Below are 17,468 nucleotides of genomic sequence, written 5' to 3'. Positions count from 1 at the left end.
ATGATGCTGAATTAGTCAATTTTTCCACCAGTTTTCAATTTGGAAATTGTCTTCTTCTCGCAATAGAACATGAAAGTAAATAAATTCTAAATTATCATTTCATAGGAGGAATAAGTCTGTCAGTTTGAAAATTATGTCATCATACCCCAGAAAAAGTCAATTGAAAGATGACAATTTTTTCGATATTACGTAAATTCTACTAGATTTACTTTTGTGAGGATATTTATTTCAGTTTTGTGATAATGGTGGAAAAAGAGATTGGTTCTTTTCTGTTTTTATCCGGTAAAAGTTACTCGAGGTTGATGAGACACCTTCATCGAAAAGAAATAGAAGATGAGAATATGGTTCGAGAAAAAGCTTACAAAGAAGAATTGAAGAAAATTTCTAATGAGATGGCTGAACGGTGGCCTGATTCTATACAAGTAAGGTTTATAAATCTTTCGATTGTGTAGGAGTCGTTTTCAAAAATACTGTTTGAAGTTTTAAACAATTGTTATATCCTTTTCATCTCGAAGGAGAATTTGAATTAATTCATAATTTTTTGTTATATTTTATAATTATTATTTAACAATCAGGCATAAAGGTACAAATGAAGAGACGGTTGCAGGTCACAGCATCACCTTGTAAAACTAGATAATTCTATTGGACATATTTTTTTTTTAGTCTTGACCTGATGCATCAGATGAGATAGATGGACTTCTATTTTGTTATGATAAATTGTAGATCAGCTTAGTATTGTCTCTTGGAATATTAGGATTTGTATATATGGTTTGACTTTCTAAAGCAAAAAAATGTAGGTGGGGCTATGCAGCGATCTCTGCCCAAGCCCAAGACATACTCTCTCACACCATCGTGGAGAGGTGACTCTGCACAAATTCGGTGATTCTTCATGAACCCACCGATGCTTCGCTAGACAGTGACGCGAAGCCAATAACGTCACCTTTCGGGCATGCAGAGTCACTACAAACATAAAAGGGAGCACCGACCAGCTGACTTCTTTGAATAATGGCAATATTTTACTTTGTGGAAGAACACCAAAGTTCAATTCCATATGTCCAAATAGGTTTGAAGACACATTTTCACAGTGGGATCTAATTTTCAATCGAGAGTCTAGAATTTTTTTCAAGCAGCCATTGCAAATCTCTCATTTTAATTTCCATTTGCTTCTTTGTCTATATCAAGTGCTGCTTCCAAAGTAGCTTATAAGTTCGAGGTATTCGACCGACTGTATTTGTGGTATAGTAACATTGTTTATCGTCACTGAAAGACTGGCTAGTTTTCTTAGAGTGAATATTATCTTAGAGGATTTTGCTTCTTTGACTTCAATTTTCCATTTGATGTTTATCCACTGTTCTAGAAGATTCAGATGGCTCTGTATATTGCCCGATGATGTTTGTGGGTTGATATGATTGAATAGAATCACATTATTATCCGCAAATGTTCCTGTTATTGTATCATTCGTACCGGTACATCCGAAGTTCATAGTAGAAATAATGTCGGCCCAAGAACAGTACCTTGTGCGACACCTGCGTTTATTTGAAATTTATTGGATGTTTCAGTATTTATCGAGGTTTGGAATGTTTATTCCTTCATAAAGATAGAATACAGAGGTATATTCTTTTGAGATAGAGCAATACAAAAATTATCAACTTCGAACAATAAAGCATGTGTCGATAAAATCTCAGGATTAGCAGAGGAAATGTAAACGGGGCATCATACATTTTAACGTATGATACAAGAGCACAGATGAAAAACCTAAGCAAATACAGTGTCTCACGTATAGGTGTAGTGATTGGTTTGTGTATTGATTTTATTATTATTATAACCTAATTATAATTATAGAATAATCCTTTAGTGTTCGTAACTTCGAAAATTCTTATAGTACCTACCTACTTAGGTACCTCTTACAAAGAGGCTCTTAGTTGCTGTGAGGCTTTCCGAAACTTGATCTTAGACCTAACAGTTAATAATCTCATGATTTAGTTACCGGGTTTTTCACCATAATTTGACCCACCCTTTAACTTTGTTACAAAAAAATGTTTTCCACAAAAGTTTCACGAAATCGACTAATGTTTTTCAAAATGATTTCACAAAACGAAATATATACAGAGTGGGCCACATATTGATAGCAATTTCATTTTTTCAAATGGAACACCCTGTATATTTTCTATATTTGACTACCTCTTTTTCCCCTGATTTCAAATATATAACATGTGTTTGTTTGGCCTATCTCTTTTATTCTGAGTACTACAGAGTTTCAAATTTTGAGAACCACCTAGCATGCTCAGTAATCAATTTTCAAGTGGCAGAACTCAAAATGCTCTTTTTGAGTTATCTCGTTGGCAATGATATGACATATAGTCAAATTGCCAACGAGATAACTCAAAAAAGATCATTTTGAGTTATCGCAGCCTACCACTTGAAAACTGCTAGCTTGCATGCCAGGTGGTTCTTAAAATTTGAAACTCTGTGGTACTCAGAATAAGAGAGATATGCCAAACATATGTTATTTATTTGAAATCAGGGGAAAAAGAGCTAGTCAAATATAGAAAAATATACAGGGTGTTCCATTTGAAAAAATGACGTTGCTATCAATATGTGGCCACTCTGTATATATTTCGTTTTGTGAAATCATTTTAAAAAACACTAATCGATTTCGTGAAACTTTTGTAAAAAACATTTTTTTTGTACCTCTGTTAGTAACAAAGTTGAAGGGGGGGTCAAATTTTGGTGAAAAACCCGGTACTTGTTTCATTTCGGTGAACTACATTTACTTAAGTTCCAAATCTTTAGAACATCAAGCATAGGGAGCAAGAACGCAGGGAAATGAAAGAACACATTTTAGAAGAAATGAGAACAAAGCAAATGGAATATTTTAAAGAATTCCACAGGAAAGAGAGAGAACAGATTCTTCATGATATAAGACAAAGGATGAAAATGAAAAGAGCTCCAAACTCGTCTTTGTCTAATGCACTGGTGGAATCACATATTAGAGCAGAGAATAAGGCCAATATCAAGTTGAAAATGGAGATAAAACGCGAAGAAGAAGAAAACGAAGCCAGATGGGCTGAATCAGTTCATGAAGCCGTTAAAGAATTCAAACAAAATGAGGAGGAGAAGAAATGTATAGCAAGAGAAAAGTCTAAATTGCTTCAAGCGTTCCAGTTGAAACAGTACGTATAATTTAGTTTCTCAACAATATCAAATTCCACAAAAACTGAGAAAGGCAAAATCTAATTGCAAAATCAATTAGAGATTCATTCCAAACAACAAAAATTTGCCCCGGGTGAGGATCGAACTCACGACCTTAAGATTATGAGACTTACGCGCTGCCTACTGCGCTACCGAGGCCATGCAAGTGTTGGAGATTTCATTATTCATAAGCGACAATATAGGTATTAAATATTAAATTGTTCACTTGAATTAGCTTAATATGACGATAGGATAATATATTGAAGAAATTTATGGTCATATTTACAAGGAATACATAAATAGTTTAAATTTTTTTCAGAATTAAAGATAAGATGGACTCAGAATTACAGGAAAGACAGAAAAGAATGAAAGAGGAACAAGAAGATTTGAAGAAATTGGAACAAGAAATCAAGGATCGAAAGAATAATGAAATAGAGGATGTAAGTGAAACAAACTTCTGGACTATCAACAATGTAAAAATTCATTTTTAAGATTACAAGAGGTGCCCCCTATTATCAAGTAGAATAACTTAGGCTGTAAAATGTTACCTTTAAAAGGAATCTGCCTCAAGTGTTGTTAGTTTTGATTATCGCCGTCAGGTATCACTTTACTCGGCGTATCTTTAGCTGCGTTCAGCGGAAAGAGCAGTTGCAAATCTGAGTGTTCACCAGTTGCGGATTAAGGTCCAACTCTTTGGGGGGAATCTTTTGCCTTTTAGATATTCGAAATCCAAAAGGTAGTGGTATTTTGGGCATTCCGGTATTCTTTATCCGTACTGTCAGCATTTTTGATTCAGAAATTTAATCAAAGTAAATTTTTGCAGATCTTGTAATTATTATAGCCTCAGTATGTCAAATTCTAGGGGATGACGGCAAAATTTTGGAGGGGATTGGAGAAGTTTTTGACTGAAATTATTGTCTCTTGAACAAGGAATAGATACCTACGGAACTTCACTTGATATATGCGTCTGAAATATGACCTTACAGACCTTCTATTCATTGAAATTTCTTTATAGATAGATGCACCAACTAATATTCATCAATTTCAGTTCAGAAATCGTAAAATGAGTGTGAAAAGATATATGAGTGCTCTTTCGCAGAGAAAAGAAAGAGAGAAAAACAGTCATCTTAAAGAAGAAGCAGAAATGGAAGAAGTTTGTTCTATATACAACGATTTTTATACGAAAAGAGGATGCTTTATTCTGAAGCAGAAAAAACAGGTAAGATGTTATGTGATGAAGTTTGAAAATAGTTATAAATATTAACGGAATAAATTATAGGAAATTGAGGAATTAAGAGAAGAGAAACACAAAATGGGCATTGCCAATATGCAAGTAGAGGAGTGCAAAGGAATTGAGGAGAATCGAATTTATTTGAAGCAATATGGAGAAGAAGAAAATAAGTAAAATTAATTAGATAAATGTCTGACACTAGAAGATATTTTACATCGAATGTTTCAGGTATCAACAGAAAAAAGCTCAAGAAGATGACAGAAAAAAGAAAATGATTGAAGAAAGAAATTCGCTGTATTCCGACTGCATGACAAAATCCCAGAAAAGAGACGAAGTAACTGAAGAAGTAAAAAGATTCAGATTGGCTGAACGTCTGAAAGACATGGAAGAACACAGAAAATACGATGTAGAGAGAAGGAAGCAAATTAGAGAATCCGAAATTGATTTCACAAAGGAATGGGATAAGCAAAAAGTTAATTCTTTGTATTTTTGTGTTTGAAGGTGTTTTAAATTTCGTAATTACAGATATTGAGGAAAGAATATGCTCCAAAGAACACTCCTGAGAAGTTTGTGGATTTTCATGGAATTGAAGATGAAAGATTTTTTGCTTATGCAAAGGATGTTCTGGACGATGTTAAAAGGAAAGGGATGGAAGATTATCCGATCAAGAGAGAAATGAATGTAGGTTTATTACTTCTTTTTATTGATTCGGAAATTTCCGAATATAGTAATTAGTAATTCCAAAGACACTTGGCCAGCTTTACCTGCCCGAAAAGATACTAAGCAATATATCATATAAAAAATGACACCCAGTAAATATTGATTAATTAAATTATTTTTTATTCATGTTTCTTAGGGTAATAGTGTAGTGTGTAGTAATTCTTCAAAATTTCAGAAAAAGCCAAATGATTGAGAAAATATAAAAAATTCAAAGAAAAACACTTTCAAGGCCTTTTGAGGTATGAAATTCAATACCTTCAACACTTTATTTCTCCAGAAACAACATATTATATATCTTGGAGGATATGATGGGATTAATATCATTATTATTTTTATGGAAAAATGATTTTCTTTGTTAATTTATTCTGTTTTCTACAGAAATACTCTAAGAAAAATAAACTACCCATGCATCTAGAAGACAGTTTGGAAAAAAGAAATATTGCACAACCAACTCCAATGAATCAAGTGAAGCTGCCAAAAATTTGAAGGAGTTCAGTAAAGAAGTCTCCAAAACGATTATAAAAATTCAATAATACCCAACCTCAGAAACTTCAATTTGTTGAAAATAATCTTTTTGTTCAATTTTTTGTTATGTTCATCTATATTTATATTTATATACAGTTTACTCATGTTTAATAATGCATTATATAAATATAAACAAAACTTATACAAAGTGGCGTATTTAGTTCCTATCTGGTAGATCATTAAAAACTTCACACCCCAAATTTTCCTCATTCAGAAAAAAAATGTAGAAAAATTTCTTCGTAGAAAATGCTTTCGTTTTTTTCTACAAGGTGTCCGAGCTCTAGGTGATTTTTTTGTATTTACTCGAACTCCAAAAATTACCAGAATCGAGTTTGCGAAAAAATTCAAGTAAATTTTCATTGTTGAAATTAGGACTCTGCAAATCATGTAACGAAGTAGGTAGGTAATCGACCAACTGAACCGATATAAACAAAGCCATGGTTACATCGATTCAACATATTTGTCATTAGAAACATCAGAGTTCTACCTAAGCCAATTTCCTGATCAACAGTATCAACAAAACACAAAAAATTCATTGAAGAATGCAGATCGATAAAGGAATTTGCGTTTTACCAAAAAGAAAATGGAATTCTTTAACTAATTGGCTGACTGAAAAACAACGTGAGAAGGAAAAACAGGAAAAAGAGAGACTATACTTGAAGTACATGAAGGAAATGAGTACTGCTCTAGTGGCCGGACATGACTCAAAAAAGGTGAAATATTCATATGACAAAAATAAAAATAAATTCGTAAAATATCATTTCGTCGGCTAAGAGTGTAAATCTGCTATGACCAAAAAAACCGTACAGTACAGTGTTATAATATTAATAATAAGAGAGTTTATTCATGAAAATACATTCAATAAACTCTATTGAATGTATTTTCATGAATAAACTCTCTTATTATTATTATTATAACACTGTACTGTACGGTTTTTTTGGTCTCCTGTGAAATTGTTCATTATGGACATAGCAGATTTACACTCTTAGCCGACGATTTGTGATATCCAGAATTTATCTCATTTGCATTTGAATTGTTCAAGGAAGCAGCAGCCAAACGGCTAGATGACAAGAAAAACCAACTGGACCGTAAATATGAAGCCTTAACACAAGATTACTTACGCATAAAGGAAAATCAAAAAATGGAAAGACAGGAAATTGTGAAGAAATATCAAAGAGAAACAATAATAAACAGAACTCCCACTTTGGAATTATCAAGAGCATTAAGAGAAGCCAAAGTTCTACATGAAAGGGAGAAAGATATTGAATTGAGGAAGGAGATAAGGGAGAAGGAAGAAGAAATGGAAGAGAAGGAAACGAACGAGTTGAAACGTCAATGGAAAGCTCATGATATTTTCCAACAGAAGAAAGAAGAGAATCAAAAATGTAGAATAATCGAAACAAAAGCGGAAGTGTGGAAACAGTAAGTAGAAAAATCCAAATATAATTCGATCAATTATCTTTCAAATATTCAATGATTCTTAATTTGAAATTTTTTATCAAAAACAATTAAGATAGAACTGAGAAAGTACATCCGGAAACTACAAGTAGATTTGAAATGATTACTCTATGATTTGTTTATATTGGATAAAAAAGAAGATCATTTAAGAATAGGGTACATGAACATTAAAGAAGTTATAAAGGGTGTTTTTTTTTAGAGCTATAGAACTTTAAATTGAAATAAAACAACGATGGATTATTCTAATGAATTTTATTTATCCGCAAGATAAGTTTGTGGCATAACATTTTAAATATGATTTCTGGCATATGACCGCCACGGCTGGCTCGGATGTAGTTCAATCTGGACGTCCAATTTTCGATTACTTTTTCCAACATTTGTGGCCGTATATCGGCAATAACACGGTCAAGGGTTTGTGTCTTATCCGCATAGACCAATGACCTTACATAGCCCCACAGAAAGTAGTCTAGCGGTGTTAAATCACAAGATCTTGGAGGCCAATTCACAGGTCACCAAACGTGTCTTTCAATAAATCGAATGTGGCACGAGCTGTGTGACATGTTGCGCCGTCTTGTTGGAACCACAGCTCCTGGACATCATGGTTGTTCAATTCAGGAATGAAAAAGTTAGTAATCATGGCTCTATACCGATCACCATTGACTGTTACGTTCTGGCCATCATCGTTTTTGAAGAAGTACGGGCCAATGATTCCACCAGCCCATAAAGCGCACCAAACAGTCAGTTTTTCTGTATGTAACGGTGTTTCGACATACACTTGAGGATTAGCTTCACTCCAAATGCGGCAGTTTTGTTTGTTGACGTAGCCACTCAACCAGAAGTGCGCTTCATCGCTAAACAAAATAAAATGGACGTAGTGCGCGATACGTATTCCTCACAGAACCATTATTTTCGAAATAAAATTGCACTATTTGCAAGCGTTGTTCAGGCATGAGTCTATTCATGATGAATTGCCAAACCAAACTGAGAATAAATCACTTGACAGCTGTTAAATCGGTCGCCATCTTGAACAGTAATGCCAACTTCAAGTTATATACCTCGAAAAAACCCTTTACTTCTGCGTGGGTCTTTTCAACATTTGGAAGTAATTTTAAACATATGGGCAATACCTTTAATACTTATTTCTAAATTCTCTATATGGAAAATAAAAGAAGAAGATTAACACTGTCAGAATCTTTCGAAATAAATAGGTATAATTCCCAAAATATTATTTTAAATGAACATATATACTTATATAGGCTCATCATCCCCATTGGTGAACATCATCCGATAGTTTGGAAATATCAGGCGGCAAATTTCCAATGTACATGTGAAGTTCCTCAGGTCTTTTTAGGTTTTTTGGCTTTTTCGGTCAACGTTAAAATCTTGTTACCTATATAGGTAAGTGTATAAGCTCTTCTGCTTTGTATCGGTCAAAACTTAAAATCAACCTGAAGAAGTCACAGTGTTGCGAAACAATGGTTGTTGATATTGAAATATTTGCGGAAATTAATTTTGTTTTATTTCATTTATCTTTCAAATGACTAGGTGCCAGGAAAATCGAAGGAAAAAACAGGAGGAATATAAGAATCAAGTCAACCAAGAGAAAATGGATCTCTCAAGAATGACTGAAGAATTAGAAAACAAGGAGGAAGTTAGGAGAGAACAGGTAATTTTGAAAATTCATTCCTCTTATGGGACGTGAATTAGAGGTATCTGCTTTTTGAAGATGGCGGTGGAAATGCCATAATTAACCCAAAATCAAATAGTTCATTAATAACAATAAAGAGACTATGTTCGAACTCTGATTGAACTACATATAGATTTTTTTCGCAGCTGTTATCAAACAAGAAGAAAGCATTGTCGCTCTTGAAGAAGGCCGCTGAGGATGCCCACCATAGACGTCATTCCAAAAAGAAAGAGGAACAGGAACTCTACAAGGTTAACGAAGTTATCAATAATGTATTCAATACGAGGAATTGCCTCGTTACATCAAGTTTAAAAAAGGTGAAAATCGAAAAAATCTTCTATTGTTATGTTAGCCAAATTAGTCTTTTCGAGACGTGGTATTTATCAGTGATTTATATTTTAGGAAGCGAGAGATAGAGTGAGTCAACATGAAGAATCATATGTGAAATATATTTCACAACTACCGCCAATCGAGCCAAGTGAGGAAATAATTTTTCAAAATGGAGTTCGCCATTATCAGAAGGAGTGAGTACATTTACAATCAAAGTTAGAGGAAATTCGCTTTCAATCATTGAGAATAAATAATTACCTCGAAACCGAATATGTTTTTATTGGTTAAGAAATATTCAGGCCTGAAAAGAAATTCAAATACCTACCAACTTCATTTTTTCAAACAGAATGCAAAAAAAATCACTCAATGAATCTAACTGCACACTGCCAACTTCTTGGTATCAGTGGTTTTATTATTCAATCGCATGAAAGCTGCCTGATGTTAGAACCAAGCCCCTATAGCCTAGTGAATAGAGTGTGTTCTACTTTCAAAAAGATCATGCATTCATTGAGAAGTGAGAGCTTTATGTCTGAAGAATATAAGAAACTGAACTGTACTTGCATGAGATAATTTTTTAGAATCTCACAAAAATAGAACATATTAGTTCCCATGAAAAGAGTTTCCGCAACTGAATAATCACCTGTTCTCCTGACAACTCTTATGATTGATTCTTTATTTCGCTTACTGTCCTTTCATTCGTCCTTATGATTTTTTTTCTATTCTTCATCTTTTCTGTGATTCCGGGCTCTTTAGATCGTCTCTTATTAATTGCTTGCTAACGTAACATGGAGTTCCTATGGCATGCCTCCTTATTTTGTAAAATCTCAAGGGGGCGCAAGCCTACATCACCACGGACAGCCAGACCACGCTGAGATCCCTGGAATCATACTGCCAAGGGTTTCAGTTGACCTGGGAGTGTCGTAACACCATAAGGCAACTGGCCAGAGGCAATAAGGTGACTCTACTATGGGTACCAGGACACTGCCGCACTGTGATGTTGAAGGAAATGAAAAATGCGATGAACTTGCAAAAAGTGTGTGGGCTAGGAAAAGACCAATATAAGGCAGCGGTCCAGCAATGAGAGTTCAATAACAGGATAACCAATGGACAAACACTCCTGGACTTACTTAGACCAAGAAATTCATGATGATTTCACCTACCTATGCCAGAAAGCTCTTGAAGCTGTCACGAGCTGAGCTTCGGGTGATGGTGGACTGCTGACGGGGCACTGTCGGAACAAACATCATTTGATCATTTGTACCGTATGGAAAATCAGCAGATGAGATTCGCAGGCTCTGTGGACCAGAAGCGAAAACAGCTGAATACATAGTATGCAAGTGTCCTGAGCTGGCTGGCCTAAGAACCATTCATATGGGGAAGCCGGCCCTGGATACCCGTGAGGTAACGCCCAGGGCCCCTAAAGAGGTTGTCAGCTTTATCGACGCCATTGACGACCTCCCTAGGTTTCCATGAATAAGAAGGGTAAAGAACAAAATGGTCGCAGTTCCCGGAAGGCTTACCGAGCCACAATGACCCCAGTTCAAATTAATAAATAGAATAAAAATATTTTGTAAAATGCAATTTGTGAGGCCATCCTCTTGAAATTTTCCACATAATGTCATGTCATGGCTTCTTGTATATGGAATGACCAATATCTTTGTTAGTTTGATTTTGTTTTTCAAAGATAATATATATGCACCAGATATATACTGGCTCAGTGAAGGCATTGTTTTGAAGAGTTTTAAACAATGGTAAAGGTCACCCAATCAATTTATAAATAGTCAATAGGTACTTATCTAAATGGAACCCGCTCGTATTGAATCTGTAATGAGTGTATTGAATTAAATATACTTACATTCTTTACTGCTGATGGAGGAAATGATTTTTTGTTTCTTTTACAATATTCGTATATTCTAGATACGAACGAAAAATGGAGGAAAAATTGTTGAAGCACAAGAAACATAGCGAAGATAGAATAAACAATTACAAAGACGATATGAGACGGCAAAAAATTAAAGAGGATGAAGAGGCCGAGTTGAAACGCATGGAAATGATGGAAAGATACAAAAAAGCAGAAGCAATGAAGCACTTGGACGAAGTTAATAGAAAAGAAGAAATTAGACAGAAGAAGAATTATGGACAGGAACTTCTGAGACAAGCAGTAGGAACTGACCTAAGCAGTGAGAATTCCGAGAAATATTTAAACTTTTTTATTATTTTTCAAGGAAGAACAGAAGTTCATAAGAGATCACGAAAAGAAATTGGAAGACGAATATGTCGCTTATAGCTTCTCTCAACAAGACGATCATTTTGCTGAGTATGCGGATGAAGTTATTAGTTTTGCAAAAGATAAGAAATGGTCCACTGTTCCTATTAGAAAAGTAATCGAGGTAAGCAAAGCACTGACGTTGGATTAGTCAAAAGATTTTGAGCACTTGTTTGACTTCTTAAATCCCACCCTGGTGATTTCGGATGGATCAAAGAGCGGTCTCCAATCCAGCCTAGGTATATATTGTAGAATACAGACGTGAACTATTGTGCTCCTCGAGTTCTTTTATTTCCCTGGTATTGTTCTTACTTTAGTGTGTGAGCAGGTAAAGAATTAGTTATCTTTTGATTCTGTTTACATTTCCAATCCGAATAACCGAGTTTTGTTGATTCCTTAGGATAATTTTCCTCAGTTGTTTTTCTTTTATTTTTGTTTACATTCGCCGATTGTCAGCGTGTGTGAAGCGGTTCATTCAGCGCAGCGCTCCGAGCGCAACGCTAGGCTTGACCGACGGTTCCTACGCGGTGTGTTACGGTGATCCTTGATCCATTCTATCTCACTTTCCCTCCGTGGCCCTCCAACGTCTGTGTAAGACTTTCTTATAGGCCCAAGAAAGTGAAGAGTCCTATTTGTATCCTCCTTTCTCATATCACGGTCGATAAATATAAATATCAGTTAAGGTGATCGCACCCGCAGAGTTCCAATAAAATGAATAATGATGAAGTGGAAATAACCACCAAACAAATTTATGAGGAGATCGTGAAAAGCAGGAATGAATTGAGAGGCTCCATTGAGGCTAGTGAGGTGCGGGTACTACTGAAAATCGAATCCCTGAACAGCAGGATAAGAACTTTGGAAAAAGAAAATCGTCAACTGAAAAATAAAGTAGAAATTTTAGATAGAGAGAGTAGAAGGAATAATCTGGTAATTTTCGGACTAAATAGTGTTCCCAGAGAAGTATCTGTTGATTTTATCAGCAGCCAAATAAAACAATTGCTGGATGTGCAACTGGACGAATCCAACATCAATAACCTATACAAACTAGGAAATGCTGAAAATAGCCCAATTAAACTTGAATTGGTGTCTATGTTGAAAAAACGGGAAATCCTGCTAAACTGCCGTAAATTGAAGGGATCAAAAATCTACATAGCCAACGACCTTACTGAGGAACAGAGGGGTGAATATAAGATTTTGAGAGAGCACCTCAGTCGGGCAAGAGAGGATACTGAAAACAGCTGCTATATTAAAGGAAACAAATTATATGTTAATAACGTCGCATATACTGTTGAGGATCTAAAGTACGAGACGGAACCAGAACCAAGAAGTTATAGTTCGCCACCTACTCCCAATATAACATCCAAACCAGCATCGAATCAAGAAGAAAACACCAAAGCACCTACCTTAGAGCAAATTCAAACAAACACTGGAGAGGGGCAAACAAGTCAACTTGTAGAAAAGCAAAAACCATCGAGCCTACAGCAACATTCTAACACCCCAAAAACAGGTACCATAAGGAAAACCACTAAACCAGCTATTGCGCCATTAACCAAGGAAACAGTTCGAGATAGACTTAGATCAAATAAGTAGATGGTAATGGTTTAGCTCAGCTCAATATTCTTTCACCGTTTTGTTGCTCATACGCTGATTATCTTTGGTTGGGCTGAAAAATTTGAGGGTGGGTACGTTTCAATTGTTTAATTGTTTGTTTATTGTCTTTTTTCGTTTAATGCCTACATAAAAGGTTTCATCTTCATGCGTGCTCTCATAAACTTAAATCGATGGATCCTTTCATAAGAGATGTCAATTTCTCAAAAATGGATACTTTAGAAGTTGACAACGCTGTACAGTTCAATCAAGTAATGTGTAATACAGAACGCAAGACAATGTTTAAAATTCTTCACCAGAATATTAGAAGTATTTCAAAAAATATTGATGAAATGGATGTATATCTCGGTCAAATCAACACGCATTTTGAGTGTATAGTTTTGACTGAAACGTTTCAAATAAGCGATCCAGGATTGTTCTGCAGGAGTGGATATGATTTAATTTATAGTAATGGCGGAATTAACAAAAACGATGGTGTTATTGTATTCCTGCTGAACAGTCTTAAATATAAATCGAATATAGTGTCTTTGGGGGTGTGGAGTGTTGTCGAGATAGAGATAAAGATGTCAAAAAATGAGAATGTCCTCATAACAGCTGTATACAGACCCCCATCAACTTCCTTGGAATCATTCGTCCAGAGCTGGTCAGGATACCTAGAAAAAATAAAAAATAATGAATTCCAGCATCACATTTTGATAGGTGACTTTAATATTGACATACTGGTGGAAGATCAGGAAATATCTAGTGATTATCTAAATGTACTATCTGAATATAACTACGTCTCAATGATAAACAAAGCTACAAGGGTACAAAATAATTCATCAAGTTGTTTAGATCATATTTTTTTGAGAACAGAGTCAGAGTACGTTAGAGAAGAGAGCTTACCAGTTATAATTAAATCAGGCATCACCGATCATTTTATTACATTATTGGTGATGGTTTTCAAAGTAACGGGAAAAAAGCAAAGCGTTGCTTATAAGAAATACATAGATTATCATAAATTGAAATCGGAACTGGGAGAAACTAACTGGTCAATTATATGTGATGAAACAAGGATTGAAGATGCGATGGAAGCTTTCACCGAAAAATTGATTGGTACAGTCGGAAAACACACTAGGATGATAAAAATTAAGAGGAAATCAATCAAGAGGAAAGTTTGGATAACAGATGGCTTGGTGAAATCCATTAATACCAAAGAAGAACTGTATAAAAAATATATTAAAAATCCTGAACTATACAAAAGAGAATATGTAACATATAAAAATCAGTTGACCAGGCTGATAGAAATTACAAAAAAAAACTACTATGTCAGAAGTATAGAAAAAAAAAGAAGTAACACGAAAGCACTATGGAACACTGTGGAAACTCTACACAACCCCCCCCGAAAACAAGAGATATCAAAAATTGAATCAAAAAATAACATTTTAGTCGAAGATGAACAGGAGATGACTGAAATCTTTAACAACTATTTCATAAATGTGGGGAAAACACTAGCAGAAAATATAGCCCCCTCACTTGAAGCCACACCTGAGGGAGAACCAGTCCCAAACTCGTTTTTCCTGACACCCACTACGGAACAAGAAATCAGGACAACGATTGATTCACTAAAAAATGGGAAAGCACCCGGATACGATTCGATCACCGCCGAAATGCTCAAGGAAATATCAGAAGAAATTTCAATCCCCTTGGCACATCTGATAAATAGAATATTCTCTACTGGATTTTGTCCTTCACAATTCAAAATGAGCATTGTAAAGCCCCTCTTTAAAAAAGGAGAGAGGACAAAACCGGAAAATTATAGACCCGTGTCACTCATAACGAATATAACAAAAATTTTTGAAAAAATAATCAAAGGTCGAATGACACAATATCTAGATAAATATCAGATGATCTCGGATAGGCAATATGGCTTTAGACGGGGGAAGTCTACCCAGGATGCAATCGCGAATATAACATCAAGAATATATGAAGGTATGGAAGACGGTTTGATGACAATTGGTATATTCCTCGATCTCTCCAGGGCGTTCGATACAGTTAATCATGAGCTGCTTCTGGGGGCCTTGGAGGAGTTGGGATTCAGGGGCACGGTGCTAAAATTATTCAGAAATTACTTATCAAATAGAAAACAATCAGTACAAATTAGAGACAAAATAAGCACTAGGCAGACAATCAGCTGTGGTGTACCACAAGGCACCGTCTTAGGACCCATTCTTTTCACCATTTACATAAATAAACTACTTACCCTGAAATGTGGAGGGGAAATCTTTAGCTTTGCTGATGATACAGTTGTATTATACAAGGATGACTCATGGGGTAACCTGAAAAATAAAATCGAGATGGGTTTTGGAAATGTTTTGAAATGGTTCGACCAGAAATACCTCACAGTAAACTACGATAAAACCAAGTTTATGCCATTTGTCATCTACAAAAATAATTTACCTCGGTATGAAATGATTTCAATTCAAAAAAATGATACAGTTGAGCTTATACATTCCACAATTAGTATAAAATATTTGGGAGTAACATTAGATCGACACTTGAGATGGGATGTGCACGCTCAGAATGTCGTTAATACTCTGAGGTACATGCTCCCGAGATTCAAATGTTTGGGAAAGGTATTGAATACTCACCATATGAAGGTCCTATATCACGCATTAATAGAATCCAGATTACAATATGGGATTCTAGGGTGGGGAGGCGTAGTTGATATCCACCAAAAAAAGATTGAAATTCTGCAAAAAAGATTCCTGAAGATAATATTCAAGAAACCGTATAGGTATCCAACAGACGAACTATATAGAGAAGCGAAATGCTTCGATCTGAAACAATCATTTTTTTATTGTATCCTAATTAACCTATACAGAAACAGACACAAACTGAAAACAATAGAGCACAAGTACACAACAAGACAGAAAACCAATTTTGATATTCGTACGAAGTCCTCAAAAAAAGCGGTAGGACAGCGATGTTATACTTACCTCGCACCTCGACTCTTCAACTTCTTACATATAAGTATGAAGGAATTCATCATTCGCACCAACTCTATCACTTTAATTAGAAAAAAGCTAAAATCGTATACATTGGGTTTGGACAGAAAAATAATTCACGATATATTATGAGTACAGGACAGTTGGTTGAAAATTACTGGGTTATTGCCCCCCTGTTGAGTCCGGTATTGAATGTGTGATCTCATATCACCAAGCAGCAAAATTTATGAGTGGACAGGAAGGACCCAACGCACAACCTAGGTTTCTGTGGGTCCACCTGTTTATTCGTGAAAATCATTTTATGATGCTGATATTCGTTAATATGATGCAGGAGCAATGAATATTGTTGGTGTTATATTATGTTGTTGATATTGTATTGTCTAAATTAGGTGTTTTCTTCATTTACGTCATCATCGTTGTTCCTGAAATTCTGTGGAGATCAGTTTTTTCAATTGTTGTTATACTTTTTAAATTTACTTTTCTACGCACGCACAAGTTTTACTTTTGTGGGTCTTCTTATATTTATTCACCATTTGTTATATTATATATATTGTATACTTAATTTCAAATTTTTGGCAAATAAATATTATTATTATTATTATTATATGCTGACCCAGTCTGAATTGTTTGTCGTCATTGCATAAACTTATCAATAAGTCAGGGTATATTTCCTTCATTGTTGAAGAAAGCTACGGCCGTTTCAGTTTTTTAGAAGAATAACATTCATGACATCACCAACTATAGGCCAATTTCTATGCTGAACTCGTTTTCTAAAGTTTTCGAAAAGATAGTCCTCGGCAGAATGATGAAATATATCAATAAATATAATTGACTTAGTCTGTATTTCTCGTGTAGTACTACTCGTTGGAATAAATTATGATTGAATCATTTCGAAAAACATATCTTAATTTTATTATAGCTCTAGGAGTGGTTGACTTTATTCTGTTTATTTTTTTAGGCTCTTCGAAGGGGAGCCAATTCATTTTTAGAGTTAATTAAATGTATTTATTTTCTTTGGAAAAATAATATTTTCCTGAATTACAGAATTATAAGAAAACCCAACCATTGATACTGAGGAAGAGGACAGAAACTCCATGTGGAAAAAAGCTTTTATTATCTTACAAGGAACAATTCATCAATGTACCTTCTGAAGTTCAGAAAAAATTCGTTGATTTAGACTCACAGTTAATGCATGAAAGATAATAGAACATTAGGTATAAGCAAACATATATCAACAATAATACTCTAATAAGGAATATTTTGGTTTCAATCACAAGGCTAATTTAATCGACAATTATTAGTTTTTAATTCTATTATTATACAACATATAGGTACATATATTTTTACTTTTAGAGACATTGTTGTCTGATAAGTATCACTTAAAATAATGTTATTTTTCATTTTGTAATTTTCCATTCACAATCCTGTAAGAAATAAATATACATACTATACTTATAGAGAATC

At 34.7% G+C, this 17,468-nt stretch overlaps 2 protein-coding genes and 1 non-coding gene across 3 annotated transcripts; 2 read left to right on the top strand and 1 right to left on the bottom strand.

Annotated features, from left to right (window-relative positions):
• Positions 1–132: 132 nt before the first annotated feature.
• Positions 133–5,816, top strand: LOC123682972 (trichohyalin-like). Its single transcript, XM_045621831.1, has 8 exons — positions 133–422; positions 2,794–3,173; positions 3,512–3,632; positions 4,241–4,411; positions 4,472–4,593; positions 4,652–4,895; positions 4,949–5,104; positions 5,522–5,816. The coding sequence occupies exons 1-8, from the start codon at positions 243–245 to the stop codon at positions 5,627–5,629; spliced, it is 1,482 nt and encodes a 493-aa protein (XP_045477787.1). The 5' UTR covers positions 133–242; the 3' UTR covers positions 5,630–5,816.
• Trnam-cau lies at positions 3,279–3,351 on the bottom strand. Its single transcript has one exon. It is a non-coding gene; the product is annotated as a tRNA-Met (tRNA).
• A 289-nt stretch (positions 5,817–6,105) lies between the features above and the next one.
• On the top strand, positions 6,106–17,466 carry LOC123682970 (trichohyalin-like). The gene is made up of 8 exons (XM_045621828.1): positions 6,106–6,381; positions 6,711–7,090; positions 8,672–8,792; positions 8,960–9,130; positions 9,216–9,337; positions 11,061–11,304; positions 11,369–11,533; positions 17,049–17,466. Exons 1-8 carry the CDS (start codon positions 6,211–6,213, stop codon positions 17,205–17,207), a joined length of 1,533 nt encoding a protein of 510 aa, XP_045477784.1. The 5' UTR covers positions 6,106–6,210; the 3' UTR covers positions 17,208–17,466.
• The last annotated feature ends 2 nt before the right edge of the window (positions 17,467–17,468 follow it).

This window comes from Harmonia axyridis, chromosome 6 (genome assembly GCF_914767665.1).
Source record: "Harmonia axyridis chromosome 6, icHarAxyr1.1, whole genome shotgun sequence".
Taxonomy (NCBI): Eukaryota; Metazoa; Arthropoda; class Insecta; order Coleoptera; family Coccinellidae; genus Harmonia; species Harmonia axyridis.
This window is presented reverse-complemented; position numbering and strand designations above follow the sequence as displayed.